This window comes from Gymnoscopelus microlampas, assembly GCF_963454915.1.
Source record: "Gymnoscopelus microlampas genome assembly, chromosome: 4".
In the NCBI taxonomy this organism is placed as follows: Eukaryota; Metazoa; Chordata; class Actinopteri; order Myctophiformes; family Myctophidae; genus Gymnoscopelus; species Gymnoscopelus microlampas.
The window spans coordinates 60,340,290-60,355,630 of record NC_139941.1 but is presented as its reverse complement, the minus strand read 5'-3'; the positions used below and the strand labels follow the sequence as shown (position 1 = coordinate 60,355,630).

Below are 15,341 nucleotides of genomic sequence, written 5' to 3'. Positions count from 1 at the left end.
GTGCAAAACATTTGGACCATTCTCTTCCCCACTATATGAATGACATTCTTAATATGTTGCTTTGCCGTCTTAGGTCATATTTTAGCAGAGTTGTATTATTTATTTAGTTGTTTTAGATCTCTATCTCAGGCTCTGATTTTAGGAGTTGTTCAGAAGTAAAGAAGTGGTCAGAACTGTCTTAAGTTACATTTTATTTATTTATCTATTTGTAAGAACGTTTTGATTAGCTGGCCTTCATCAGGTAGTTAACCAAAACATTTTTCTTCAAATAAATCTTAAGTAAGTGAATATGGTGTGCAGGACCACTTATTTTCTTCTCTACGTTGGCTGTCATCTCCTGTGTAACTGCATGTCCTTTGTAAGTAGGTGTGCAAAAGGTCTTTACCTACTAGGTGTTGTTCAGGAAAGGGAAAGTCAACTAATGTAAGAAGAAAGGATCACAGGGCACTTTCTGGATTGCCCCTCACCTCCCCAGACCTGCCATCTTCTAACTGTCCACATACCTTTCCTCATCACTGTATATACCTGACCTTCTCTGCTTGTCTTCCCACCTACACCTCATAATCAGCTTTCAATACAGTAATTTCTGGACTATAAGGCGCACCTGAATATAAGCCGCACCAGCCAAATTTAGGGAAAAACACAAATGTGTACATATACAAGCCGCACTGGACTATAAGCTATAAGGTGTAAAATCCATAGATTTAGATGGTCCCCTAGTGGCCATTAGCTGTAAAAATCCATAGATTAGCCGCACCGTTGTATAGGCCGCAGGGTTCAAAGCATGCGAAAAAAGTAGCGGCTTATAGTCCAGAAATTACGGTACTTATATTGTTCTTTTTTGTGCCCTTCCACATTGTCATGTCGCTGATTTCCAACCATGAGTTCCTCACCCCTGCTGGTTTAGACATCCTGCCTGAATGGACTTTTGACATCTGCCATCTCCTTAACGGACTTGTTTGTCGTGTGAGTTTTATGCCTCAAGAGTCTACCTCCATGTTTTGGTTCCATGCCCTTTTTCTCTTTTTGGATGTTGGAAGTTTGCACTTTTATCTCTTCAGAGATTTAAATGTTTTAGTTTGTTTTGATTTCTTTTCAGATATCTTTTTTGTCAGATCACACTTTTTGTGAGCTCTTCAATTAGTTCTGTAATAGTCATGTCAAGCACTGACCATTTTTACATTTTGAAAAGAGATGCGACTGAACAACATCCTGAGTATCTTGGACCTCTTCAATGATAGTCTGAATAACTGACACTGGTGAAAGTAACTTACCCTGAAGCTTAAAAACCTGCTATAGTTTTGCTCACACTGTTGCAGAGATGCATTTCTGGGATTTTGTGGATTCAACTGAAAAACGCCTTTGCAAGGAAAATACCTTCTAAAAAAAAGGTATTTCCCACTCTTATCATAAAGTTCTCTCACTGAGAGTGATGAACAGCCTGTGATTGAAGATATACAGAGTAACAACATGTTGGGTACAGATCAGTGTTTAAAAACAGCTTCAGTTATATTGATCCTCTGCCTTTGTATCGAGTATCGGCTGGGGTGGTTCAAGTTTTACATGTTTAAATCAGTGGTTCTCAACCTTTTCTGTGTCAGGGTCCCCTCAAAATCATTGAGAAGAATTTCCGACCCACCCATCTGACCACTTAACACAGCAGTGTGGTCAGATGGGTGGATTTTCACAGCATGCATCACCAATAAAATCCCAGTGTTTTGCCAAGTATGTGGGGGCCCACTTGCAATAACCTGACCGCCCACCAGGCCCAGGCCCAAAGGTTTAGAATAGCTATTTTTAAATTAAGATAATAAAGGTTTGCACTTAACTCTGGAGAGAGTCTTAAATAAATTGCTTATTTTATAGGGGATGAAAACAATGTGTGATCTTGTAATGTAAAACGTTTTAATAAATGTTTTATTGCAGATCTGTCTCTGAGTTTTATCTAACAGTTGAAGAGAATTTAATGCACTGTTTAATTGGATTAAACTAATTTGCATTTAACAATGAAATAACTGTAAAAAAAACAACAACTCTACAATAATATATTGTATTATAAGTATTTACAGCTACTTACTGGCAGCAAAAGTTGCCAGTAAGTAGCTGTAAATGGATTTTACAAACTTTTTTTTTTACAGTAACAAACTGCAAACCACTTATACTCTGATTTACTGTAATTCATTTTTACAGTAACTACAGTAGCTATTGCAGTACCTTTATATCTGAATGACCGTGAAAGACAGTTCTTTATCAGGGCACAGATGGAAGGAGCTTCAGTCACAAAGACTGCCCAACTGGCTAGTGTTTCAATAGGAATTGTGACTAAATTTACTTCTGCATTTCAATCTGTGGGAAAGACTTCAGTGAATAGGGTTGAAAAGTGCACAATCAAAGACTGTGATGCGTGTGCATTACTGCAATATGTAAGGAAAAACATATTAAGCTCTTCTTCAGCTGATAATGTTCAATGCTAGATGCGATTAGTCCATCGATAGAGGGAGAGGGAGTTAGTGAGGTTTACTTGCACAAACCCCTCATTAAAAACTCAACTAACATTTGAGAGTTCGGTGTTTCAAAAAACATAGGCACTGATCTTGGGATATGTTCACTTTGTGGTCATTTTCTTGGCATGAGTTCATGGGCATGAGTTGAGCTCATACGGTATGTCCCCTTAGATGGCACAAATAGACATCAGAATGAAGTTATACAGAGTGTTGTTCCATCCTCTGGTAAAAAGCAAAACAACTCTGTGCTTTATTGTCATAAATTTCACCCTTCTACCATATGAATCTGTCATTCATAATTATTGATGTAATTCACATACTGTAGCCTATTTAAACCCTCTATTCTCAGTAAAATGGACCTACGTTTCGTAGTAGTAGTTTTCCATTCATTGGCAATTCAGTGTTGTTGTAGCCCACAAGACAACTTTAGGATATTGACTGATTTAGCAGATTATACAAAATGTCCCATATAACTTGAAATCACCCTACTATTGGGGTTGGGGGGTAACACTTGAAAGGCGACTTGTACTCTGCCATACTGATGTACTAGTTATATTGTATTAACATACTCTACTATACAGATGTACTAATTATATTGTACTAACATACACGTCCAGGACTGACGGCATAGTCCCATATTTGGGCATAACAGACATAGGCCGACCCATATATGGAGATGTCTGACACTACCTGACATCATCATAGGGACATTAGGGCCACAGCTAGACGGTATAAAAGGTTCGATGTGCCTTAGTTGGAAACAGTTCCAGCATCGACCCTCTACCATACAGATGTACTAGATATATTGTATTAACATACTCTACCATCGAAATGTAATAGTTCTTTAACATACTCTACCATACAGATGTAGCCTACTAGTTATATTGTATAACATACTCTACTATACAGATGTACTAATTATATTGTACTAACATACTCTACCATACAGATGTACTAGATATATTGTATTAACATACTCTACCATCGAAATGTAATAGTTCTTTAACATACTCTACCATACAGATGTAGCCTACTAGTTATATTGTATTAACATACTCTACCATACAGATGTAGCCTACTAGATAGTTATATTGTATTAACATACTATACCACTGCACATGTACTAGTAATACTTTACTAGAAAGAAAATCACACTTTAGGTGTGTGCAGAATGTTGTTATGATGAAAATGAAAGAGATTTTTTTGTTTTGTTTTTGGTGACTCCATACATGATGAGTAGGAAAGTTGAAATAAAGCATTACGTATGTAAAAACTAGAAAAAGTGCTCCTCTGAGCCAGGTCAGGTAGGTTGTGGGCCTGCAATGTTGATGGAATATGAGAAATCCATCAGATCCGTCTTGATTACATGACTAAAGAGATAACGTGTACCGATTTGTGTGATGTTTGGACAAAATCTGTGGGAGCAATATCAAAAAATGTGGCACTATAAAAGGCGAATGTGAAAAATGCAGGGCAGAGGTTTTTCCTTGGCCTCTAGGGAGTGTGCAGTTATAGGTATATTTATAGCGCCACCATGAGGCTGATTTGAAACATTTATGGTGGCATTTCTTCCTTGGCCTTGTGGGAATGTGCGTGTAAAGTTTCACGCCAATTGCACGCTGCATTCATGATTTGAGGCATTTTGTTGGCTTTCAAAGTTTCCAGGAGTTCAAACTTTGGAAGACAATCTTAGCAAATCAGAATGAAATATGAGAAATTGTACAGATCCGTCTTGATCACATAACTACAGAGATAATGTGTACGGATTTGCGTGATGTTTGTACAAACTCTGTAGGTAGTAGTAATATCAAACAATGTGTTTTGCAAAAATCGGCCTCCTGGCGGCGCTATAACAGGCTGATCTGAACATTTTGGGGCAGAGGTTCTGCTCTGGAATCCAGGAAGTTTGTGTGCACAGTTTCACCGGAGATTAGCTCTTCACAGACAGGCGGACGTACACACACACACGGACGCACACGGACGGACGAACGGACAGGGTGCAAAACATAGTCTCGGCCACCCCTTCGGCCTGGGGGAGATCTTTTTGGATGTGGTCCCTAACATCTGCAGTGGAACAATGGGCCATACAACTCAGTGCCGGAGACAGTCGCCCACGACAAAGGTCCCCGTGTGCCGTGTTTAACCCGTGTTAAACCTGTGGGACAGTTACCAGATGGTGTAGAATACAGTTGTACACCCAGTCTAACCTACAAAGTACATGCAACTTGCAACGCAGTTGTTAAAATGTATCAGTAAAGCAAAGATAATATCACTCTAACCCATATATGAAAAAAACAATGGCCAAAACAAACACACAAACTAAAACATGGTTTGTGACTGCATACAATTTCGCACCTGAAAATCTCCAATAGGCTACAACAGCGGTAGGCAACCTTAGGCATGGGTGCCAACATTGGTACAGAGGAGGGTGATCACTGCCACACTGGCATAAGTGTGAGAGAGAGTTTTTTTCTTTAAAAATTAAAATAAAATAAAAAAGTTTAGTCAGTTAAATTAAGTCCCCTCACAATAATACTAATTACACCCTGCACATATTTCTACATTAATTCAAACTCCAAACTCTGACTGGGGAGGGATTCTGGGAGATCGGTGGGTTATTGCGGTTATTGAGTCTAAGGATCATTACATCCTGAAGTGAAAGATTTTTTTTCTAAAGAAGAAAAACAAAGATTGTGTATAGCCTAAGGACAATCAAAGTTGGACTATTCAATTTTGATGTGGTGTCATAATTAAACTTAATGTTGATATGGCACACTGACTATCAAGAAAATTAAAACATGGCACTTCATGTCAAAAAGGTTGCTGACCCCTGGGCTACAGTATGTATCGTAAGAAAAGTGGCTGATAGGGTCCACTAGGGGTAAAAATGCTATTTATAGTTATAATAAAATCAATTCAAAGACCTATTCTGTATCAGAAATGGTAAAGTTTGTGGGAGGGTTGGATGGAGGCTCCTCTTCAGTGAAGGCGCTCTCCAGCACTTTCAGGACAGGCTTGCGACCTTTACCCTTGAAATCCTGACCCATGAACACATACAACAGCGGGTTGAGGCAGCGGTTGATGATCGCCAGGCACAGGGCCATAAGAAACACGACCGCTCCACTGATCGAGTTCCAAGGTATGAGTGCCATGATGTGATAGGGAGCCCAGCAGAGGAAGTAAGCGGCGATAACAGCTGCTGCAATTTTGAAGGGCCGACCCGAGTGGCTGGCCGGCGAGCGCTTCCTCCGGATGACGGCGTAGCAGGAGACGATGACGGCGAAAGGGACCACGAATCCCAGGGGGAGGCGAGTGACGGTGGCAAGGTCATCGGAGAACGCAAAGTAGTGCATGCACGCTGTGATGTTCTCATTGTGGAAAGCGGAGTGTTGAGATACCATACGGATGAACTCCGGGGTGCTGAAAACCAGGGCCAGCACCCAGACACCCAGACTCACGTAAGATGCCTTCCTCGCGCTGCGGTGGTTCTGGGCCCACACCGGCCACGCCACAGAAACACATCTGTCAACACTGATGACCACCAGAAAGTAGACGCTGGCGTACATGGTCAGGAAATTAACGCTGTAGTTCAGCTCGCACATGAACTTGCCAAAAGGCCAGCGTCCCGCCATCGCCAAGCTCATCACTGTCAGGGGCAGGAACGCCGCGTAGAGGAAGTCGGCCACGGCGAGGTTGAGGAACCAAACGGTGTTGGCGGTTTTCTTCAGCTTGAACCCCGTCACCCAGATGACAGCTCCGTTCCCCGGCACGCCGACAACCAAGACGAGACAGTAGACGACGATGATGAGAAAGCTGTCATGGGAATATGGAAATAGATAATCCTTGTAGTCCTCGTACTCATCCTCCCCAAAAGAGCTGTTTCCACCAGACAGATCCATCATGCTGTGAGAGACCTGAAATGGCAAAACAAAGACGCATGAAGCTTTGTTACATGACACAACTTCTACAAAAAGCTCATGAAACAGTTGTGAAACATTTAACACTGATTCAAATCTTAGGGATATTTTAAAAAAAATAAAAATATATGTGTATATATATATATATATATATATATATATATATATATATATATATATATATATCTACGCACATACACTGCATTTATAATCCCATCTTTCTTCATCAGTCTTGGACTCTAAAGTAAATTATAAGTATGTAGGCTACACTCATGGTTGATTGATAGAGTTTTCTTAACCCATTTTGGGCGGGAACTTCTTTTTGTAACTATACCTTTCAGGATGGGAACCCCTTTTGGGGTTCCCGTTGCTATGTACAGTATATAGCAACATACGTTTTTTGTAATTTTTTAATAAATATTAGATTTTTTTTTTCAGAAAACTTAGGTCAGGATTTAGAAGGCGTTTTTAGAATCGGCCTCAGGTCTAAATGGGTTAAGTCAGTATTCTGAAACAAATTAACCCATATAACTACACTGGCTACACACACTGATACATGCACACATAGTTTTTTCAAAGCTTTTTGAATCATATACATTTATTTGTCTTTAAAATGGTATCTTGATATAGACCTAAGTGCAGATTAGAAGTACAAACAGCTCACCTCTCTCGGCGTGGTGATGGGATGTCAACCAGAGAACAGAGTGTCCAGTTCAATGTTCTGTGTGTATGAGAGTCCCAGCAATTGAGGGTGGGACGTATCGCGCTCTTTTAGACCCCCCCCCCCCCCCCTTAACACACACACACACACACACACACACACACATTAATAATACCGTGCTTGTTTTCTATTAGGCATTCAATATGAATTGAACTTTCAGTAGACCAGATGTTCTTCCTGGAATAAAACTTTGAACAGAACATTTTTGTTAGACTTCCAGGAATCACATCGATCTTCTCAATTTAACAGTAACATCTCAATGTTCATACCAGTGGTGGAAAGTAACTAAGTACATTTACTCAAGTACTGTTACTTAAGTACAAGTTTGACTTTTACTTTACTGGAGTATTTCCAATTTTCCATAGTATTTCTATAGACTGGTCGACCAGTATGTCGACATGTGTCAAACCTCTATGATTATGATTAAAATCTGATTCATATAAATCAGGGAAAAAATGTCACAAAAAACAAATGTGAAAATAGTTTATCTACAAGCTCACAGTACGTCTAAATGCGACGTGTTGTGAGCTTGTAGATAAGCTATTTTCACTATATTAGATCTACTATGTTCATTATATTTGAAATAGGCCTTAAGTGGAATTTGTCATTCATAATATATTGTTTTCCCCCTTCCTATAAATGTAGTGGATTCAAAAGCACAATATTGAAACTGGCAAATGAAACACTAACAAATGAGTGAGAGTCATAAGTTAATAATAAATAATAAAACAAGTAAAGTACACATACTCATAAGGCCCCATAAGAAAGATATGTTTAAAACTTTCAAAAGTATTTAGAAATTGTCAAATACATTTCAAAATGTAGATCAGCTATTTGTAAGATTTGAACCCAGGACCTTGGATAAGAGTGATCCTGCGTTCATGATTTGCGGCATTTTGTTCAAAACGGGCCACTCCTGCAAACTTTAGATGTCAATCTTAGCCAATCAGGATGGAATATGAAAAGTCTAACAGATCCGTCTTGATCACATGACTATAGAGATCATGTGTACCGATGTGTGTGAAATTTGGATAAAATCTTTAGGCTTAATAGCAAAAAATGTGTTTTACATAAGTCGGCCTCCTGGTGGCGCTATAAAAGGCAAATGTGAAAAATGCAGGGCAAAAGATTTTCCTTGGCCTCTAGAGAGTGTGCATACAAAGTTTTACACAGATTGGTGCAGTTATAGGTAAAAACATGGGTCTGTTATAGCGCCACCATGAGGCTATTTTGGAAAGTTTCAAGTGGCATTTCTTCCTCGGTCTAATGGGAATGTGTGTACAAGATTTCACGGAAATTGCATGCTTGTGTTCATGATTTGAGGCATTTTGTTAAAAACAGAGTACTCCAGCAAACTTTGGAAGCCAATCAGGATGGACTTGAGAAATCTGAAAGGCCCGGTTGGTTTAATGACTGTGTATGTGAATGTGAACCCCAGTGAATTTGTCTTTATTTTCTCTCTTCCTCTCTGTCCCTCTCTGTCCCTCTGTGTGTGTGTGTGTGTGTGTGTGTGTGTGTGTGTGTGTGTGTGTGTGTGTGTGTGTGTGTGTGTGTGTGTGTGTGTGTGTGTGTGTGTGTGTGTGTGTGTGTGTGTGTGTGTGTGTGTGTGTGTGTGTGTGTGTGTGTGTGTGTGTGTGTGTGTGTGTGTGTGTGTGTTTTGTTTTGTTGGCTCTTTGTGTGTGTGTGTGTGTGTGTGTGTGTGTGTGTGTTTACATTGCTTTGGCAATGTAAACGTATGTTTTCTCATGCCAATAAAGCCCTTTGAATTGAAATTGAATTGTGTGTGTGTTTTGTTGGCTCTTTGTTGTTCTCTTGTTTGATCTCCTTCCCACTTGCCCCCCCACCCCTCTTCTTCCTCCCCCTCTTCTTTCTATGGAAATAACGTTGCGATGGGAACGATGTACAAAAACGAATTTCACCCACTTTTTTACCTTGTAAACCTGTGATGTGACAATAAACCTGATTGTGTGTGTGTGCGTGTGTGTGTGTGCGTGTGCGTGTGCGTGTGCGTGTGCGTGTGCGTGTGCGTGTGCACCAATCAAACACAGACTAATTTGTTCATATTGCGTAATTGCGTAAACAGCAACTTCTGGAGATGCTGTGTGGACAATTTTGGTGTAACATCTGAGCTGGGTCAGGTTGGGTCGTGGTTGGGTTTCCATCAAAACCTCACGGTCCTGTAATCTGTTTCTTCTCAAAAAACACACATTTTTGTACGTGTTTATTTTATGAATATAATGATGGAGACATCAACATTGGAACTACAATGTTCACAAGGCACACAGTTCTCGGCAGGTGTTTCATGTACTAACTTTGACATGCTGCTTCCTGGTCTCACTCAAGGAGTATTTTGTTGAGGCAGAAACCTCCTCTCTCTCCATATTCTAACCTTTTGTGTTTTTCTGTAAATGAACGCCCTACTTGACAGTGGTGGATAGTAACGTATGTGTCAGTGTGCTAACAAAGCAAGGGGGTTAACTAGTGGTCACGTTGACGCATCACTCCAATGAACAGCAGCAGCCAGTGCGGTACAGGGTATCTACGTGTAATTATATCTATGGAATACCACTACTAATACTCCTCCAAAGATTTAAGCCACAGACCAGGGGTCAACACCATGCCAGATTGTGACAGACATTTTGATCAATATTTTATTTTTGTCATGGACATACAAAATAAAAAGTTTGTGTGTGTGTATATATATATATATTATTTCTTTTTTCTGAAAAGTTCAGAACGAAACACATTTGTTACGTGAGTGCTAATTAAAGAAGGTTAGAACAGAAGGCCCCCAACAGTTTCATTGTGGCCATGAGATCTATTTAGCCACTGGCTTTTCATCTATTATAGACCCCTAATTCAAATAATGCAAAGATAATAAGTCAATAGTTTAACATGTATAATTATGAAAAAAGTGTAATACACACCAAACAATAATAAAAACATTATTTATGATTAACATACTGATGATTGCACTTGACTTGATCTTTTTATATGGCAATGGTTGAAACTTCAGTTCCTTAGTTTATTTCTATTTCTCAGTTCTCAGCTCTGCTGGAAATGTTTAGTCAAACGACATGTGGTTTGTCCACAAGTTCTCTTTTTTCACCATCACTGTGCAGTTCTCGCTGATGAGACAAATACTTTCAGTAGAATAATGATGAGAGCGCTCTATCCAGTTCCATGTATGGTATACAAATACATATGGCTGAGATAAAAGGTAAAATGGTAAATGGTGCATTTATATAGCGCTGTTATCCAAAGCGCTTTACATAGCTTGTGCATTACATTCACCCATTCATTCACACACACATTCATACACCGATGGCGGAGAAAACCATGCAAGGCACCAACCTGCTCATGGGGAGCAATTAGGGGTTCAGCGTCTTCCTCAAGGACACTTCGACACTAACTCTGGGGGAGCCCCCCAGCCCAGGATCGAACTGGGAACCTTGCGGTTTCCAGTTCACTCTACCCCTGAGCCACTGCCACCCCCAGACCCACTGCTTCAGTTCCTTTTTGTCTGTCTTCTTCAAGTTGTTGCAATTCATTTTCCCATCAAATATAATGTGTTGTATACTATGTCTTTTGTCTCATGACGTCTGTTCCCAAACTCATTCAACTGATGTCTTGTCTCATTAGATGTGGTTGAAAAATAGTAGTAGCTTAATAAACAGGTAACACACGTGTACCACAGTTTTTTTTTTCAAAAATAGCAGATCTACAAGCTCATAGCGTGGCACTCTTGTAGATCTGCTATTTTTTAATAGCTAAGGAATTCTAAAATGACACAGATGCGTCCCCGGTCTTAATGGGTTAAACCCATGGGATAGAGCCTTGTATTAGAGAGTTGCGCCAATGAGGGGGCAGAAACGGCTCCGGTCACGTGGTTTATGTAAACTGGAAATAGTGACAAGGAGCTGTAGACTTCAATGCATTCCATGAACTTCCGGTTTAGGGCTTTGTCACTATTCGCCAATAGACGGCTATGTAGAAGACCTGGCCCGAAGAAGTGAACGCTAGTGTCAGAACTCTCTCTCTCTATGGGTCTGCCATGGGACAGTTAACAGACAGTCTAGAATACAGTTGTACGCCCAGTCTAACTTAAAATACAGTACATGCAAGGCAGTTGTTAAAATCAGTAATGCCAAAATAATATAACTCTAACCCAAATATGAAATAACCAATGACCAAAACAAACAAACATAAAACTAAAACATGGTTTGTGACAGCATACAATTTCGAACTTGCACCTGAAAATCTCCAATAGGCTACAGTATGTAGGCTACTGTAAGAAAAGTGGCTGATAGGGTCCATGTACTGGGGGGGGGGAATGATATTTATAGTAATAATAAAATCAATTCAAAGACCTATAACCTATCAGAAATGGTAAAGTTTGTGGGAGGGTTGGATGGAGGCTCCTCTTCAGTGAAGGCGCTCTCCAGCACTTTCAGGACAGGCTTGCGACCTTTACCCTTGAAATCCTGACCCATGAACACATACAACAGCGGGTTGAGGCAGCGGTTGATGCTCGCCAGGCAGAGGGCCATAAGAAACACGACCGCTCCACTGATCGAGTCCCAAGGGATGAATAACATGATGTGATAGGGAGCCCAGCAGAGGAAGTAAGCGGCGATAACAGCTGCTGCAATTTTGAAGGGCCGACCCGAGTGGGCGGCCGGCGAGCGCTTCCTCCAGATGACGACAGCGTAGCAGGAGACGATGGCGGCGAAAGGGACCACGAATCCCAGGAGGAGGCGAGTGACGGTGTCACGGTCATCGGAGATCGCAAAGTAGTGCATGCACGCTGTGATGTTCTCATTGTGGTAAGTGGGAGATTCCATAAGGATGAACTCCGGGGTGCTGAAAACCAGGGCCAGCACCCAGACACCCAGACTCACGTAAGATGCCTTCCTCGCGCTGCGGTGGTTCTGGGCCCACACCGGCCACGCCACAGACACACATCTGTCAACACTGATGACCACCAGAAAGTAGACACTGGCGTATATGATCAGGAAATTAACGCTGTTGTTCAGCTCGCACATGAACTTGCCAAAAGGCCAGTCTCCCCCCATCGCGATGCTCATCACTGTCAGGGGCAGGAACGCCGCGTAGAGGAAGTCGGCCACGGCGAGGTTGAGGAACCAAACGGTGTTGGCGGTTTTCTTCAGCTTGAACCCCGTCACCCAGATGACAGCTCCGTTCCCCGGCACGCCGACAACCAAGACGAGACAGTATACGACGATGAGAATGATGTCAAGAGAATACAAAGATCCATCATAATCCTCCCCAAAAGAGCTGTTTCCACCAGACAGATCCATCATGTTGTGAGAGACCTGAAATGGCAAAACAAAGACGCATTAAGCTTTGTTTTATGACACAACTGCTACAAAAAGCTCATGAAACAGTTTTAAAAACATGAACACACAAACATTTAACATTGAGTCAAATCTTAGGAATATTTCAAAATTGGGTGAAAAATCTTCTTGGCTATTATATGTGTGTGTGTGTGTGTGTGTGTGTGTGTGTGTGTGTGTGTGTGTGTGTGTGTGTATATATAGATATAGATAGATAGATAGATAGATACGCACACACGCATGCACGCACACATATATACACTGTATTTATAATCCCATCTGTTTTCATCAGTCTTGGACTCTAAATTAAATAATGATATGCTACACACACTGATAAATGCACACTTCGTTTTTTCAAAGCTTTTTTTTCCCTAAACCTGCATCATATACATTTATTTGTCTTTAAAATGGTCTGATCCTTAATATAGACCTAAGTGCAGATTAGATTAAAAGTACAAACAGCTCACCTCTCTCTGTGTGGTGAAGGGATGTCAACCAAAGAACTGTGTCCTGTGCAATGTCTTGTGTGTATGAGAGTCCCTATTGAGGGTGGGACAAGTCCCACACTCTTTATACCCCCGCCCCAACACGCACGCACACGCACGCACGCACGCACGCACACACACACACACACACACACACACACACACACACACACATTTTAACAATACGGTGCTTGTTTTCTATTAGGCTTCCCGGAATAAAACTTTGAACAGAACATTTTTGTTAGACTTCCAGGAATCACAGCGATCTTCTCAATTTAATTGTAACATCTCAATGTTCATACCTTGGAAAGTAACTAAGCACATGTACTCAAGTACAGTAACTTCAGTACAATTTTGAGGTGCTTTTACTTTACTGGAGTAATTACAATTTTCTATACTTTTACTTCCACCAGATCTCAGAGGCAAATATTGTGCTTTTAATCGACTACAATAATTTTAAAACTTTATTTACTAGTTACTTTGTAGATTTGGATTATTATTACAAAACATACATTTACCCCTATAACCCTATTTAAACTCTGGCTATTTGTTAATAGCCGATCTACAAGCTCACAACGTGTCACAATGTGACGTGTTGTGACCTCTCCTCTCGCAAATTTACATCTAGTGATTCGAAAGTAGTCGTCAAACAGTCACAATATACCTCATTTTAATCATCTATCCAGGCACTGTCATCTCATGTAAGTTTTGCCTGTCAGTATCAAAATGCAAGACATATATGATGTTTTACAAAAAAACATTGTCAGGGGGGTAGGTTGTGCCTCTCAGCAGGGGTGCCGTTTTTTGTGCGCGGCCAGGGATGCTGAACTTGACCTCCACTAGCCCCCCCCCCTCCTGCGTGGGGGGGGGGGGGGGGGGGGGGGCTTAATTAGTTAATTAAATGACCATAAAACAACATTAACAACACTCTACCCATCCTTCAGTGGTGGAAAAAAGTACTCACATGTTTTACTTAAGTAAAAGTATCAATACTGCAATGTAGAATTAAAAGTCCGGAATTCAAAATGTACTTGAGTACAAAAGTATTTGCATCAAAATGTACTTAGAGTACCAAAAGTAAAAGTACTCATTATACAAAATGTCCCATTTCAAGTTTTCAAATCTATACAAATCTTTTGAAAATATCAGATCTACAAGCTCACAATGCCTCAAATGTGATTTGTGAGCATTGTGAGCTTGTAGATCTGATATTTTCAAATAGCCGATATAGGGCTGAAGTGGTTACCGTTTGTTTTGTAATAATAATCAAAATCTACAAAGTAACTAGTAACTACAGTTTTCAAATAATTGTAGTGGAGTAAAAGTACAATATTTGCCTCTGAGATGTAGTGGAGTAGAAGTAAAAGTATTGGAAATTGGAAATACTCCAGTAAAGTAGCCTACAAATGCCTCAAAATTGTACTTAAGTACAGTACTTGAGTACATGTACTTAGTTACTCACCTCTGTAATTTAATTCATGAATCCCACCTGGTGGCCTATGTAACCTGATGAACCTACAGGATTTGGGGGGGGGGGGGGGGTTGATGATTAAATTCCTCTGGCCACTGATTCTCCTTTAGCACTCTGTCTGGGCTGTTGTTCTAGAATCTAGGTCTTAACGGTGCGTTGCGGCTCTCTCGCAGGCACACATTTGCACCTTCAGAGCTGCGGCGCACTATAGTAATGGTAATGAAATTGGGCCCCGATATATGACATTCATGAAGGGGCTGACCAGTTGAGCGTGGGGGCTTTCGTCCCGAAGCGCTGATGTTCTATAAACCTATTTGCCCTTTTGGGACAATAATAAAGTTGAACCTTGAAGCCCCCACGCTATCGGTGCCTATGCCTCTCAGACAACAAGGAAATGACAGGGAAATGCACACTTGCTTTCACTGGGATTTTTATTAATTCGATTTCGAAAAAAGAAACTTTGTTTACATTAAGTTGAGTTTGACACTTTAATAAATCATTTACCGTGACATTTAGAAACAACTGACCCAAAACATAGTCTCGGCCACCCCTTCGGCCTGGCGGAGATCCTTTTAGATGTGGTCCCTAACATCTGCAGCGGAACAATGGGCCATACAACTCAGTGCCGGAGACAGTCTCCCATGACAAAGGTCCCCGTGTTTAACCTGTGTTAAACCCATGGGACAGTTAACAGACAGTCTAGAATACAGTTGTACACCCAGTTTAACCTACAAAATACATGCAAGGCAGTTGTTAAAAATGTATCAGTAATGCCAAAATAATATAACTCTAACCCAAATATGAAATAACCAATGACCAAAACAAACAAACATAAAACTAAAACATGGTTTGTGACAGCATACAATTTCGAACTTGCACCTGAAAA

At 40.7% G+C, this 15,341-nt stretch overlaps 3 protein-coding genes across 5 annotated transcripts in view; all 3 read right to left on the bottom strand.

Annotated features, from left to right (window-relative positions):
• Positions 1-2,253: 2,253 nt before the first annotated feature.
• On the bottom strand, positions 2,254-7,157 carry LOC311042982 (C3a anaphylatoxin chemotactic receptor-like). 3 transcript variants are annotated; one of them, XR_014600573.1, is made up of 3 exons: positions 7,086-7,157; positions 3,294-6,418; positions 2,254-3,123 (listed from the first exon to the last, which is right to left on the bottom strand). XR_014600573.1 is itself a non-coding variant. In XM_084054091.1 (2 exons), the coding sequence occupies exon 2, from the start codon at positions 6,404-6,406 to the stop codon at positions 5,429-5,431; it is 978 nt and encodes a 325-aa protein (XP_083910217.1). In that variant the 5' UTR covers positions 6,407-6,418; positions 7,086-7,157; the 3' UTR covers positions 2,254-5,428. The 3 variants fall into 3 exon arrangements, 1 of the variants encoding a protein (XP_083910217.1); XR_014600574.1 differs by having other exon boundaries at positions 2,254-3,402; positions 3,516-6,418; XM_084054091.1 differs by having other exon boundaries at positions 2,254-6,418.
• A 2,278-nt stretch (positions 7,158-9,435) lies between these two features.
• On the bottom strand, positions 9,436-13,022 carry LOC311042983 (C3a anaphylatoxin chemotactic receptor-like). The gene is made up of 2 exons (XM_084054092.1): positions 12,967-13,022; positions 9,436-12,478 (listed from the first exon to the last, which is right to left on the bottom strand). Exon 2 carries the CDS (start codon positions 12,464-12,466, stop codon positions 11,513-11,515), a length of 954 nt encoding a protein of 317 aa, XP_083910218.1. The 5' UTR covers positions 12,467-12,478; positions 12,967-13,022; the 3' UTR covers positions 9,436-11,512.
• A 1,846-nt stretch (positions 13,023-14,868) lies between these two features.
• Positions 14,869-15,341, bottom strand: part of LOC311044183 (chemerin-like receptor 1) — a gene marked incomplete at its 5' end in the record, with an annotated part of 1,515 nt that continues 1,042 nt past the window's right edge. Inside the window, one exon of the mRNA XM_084055602.1 lies at positions 14,869-15,341. This exon is cut by the window's right edge and continues 1,042 nt beyond it.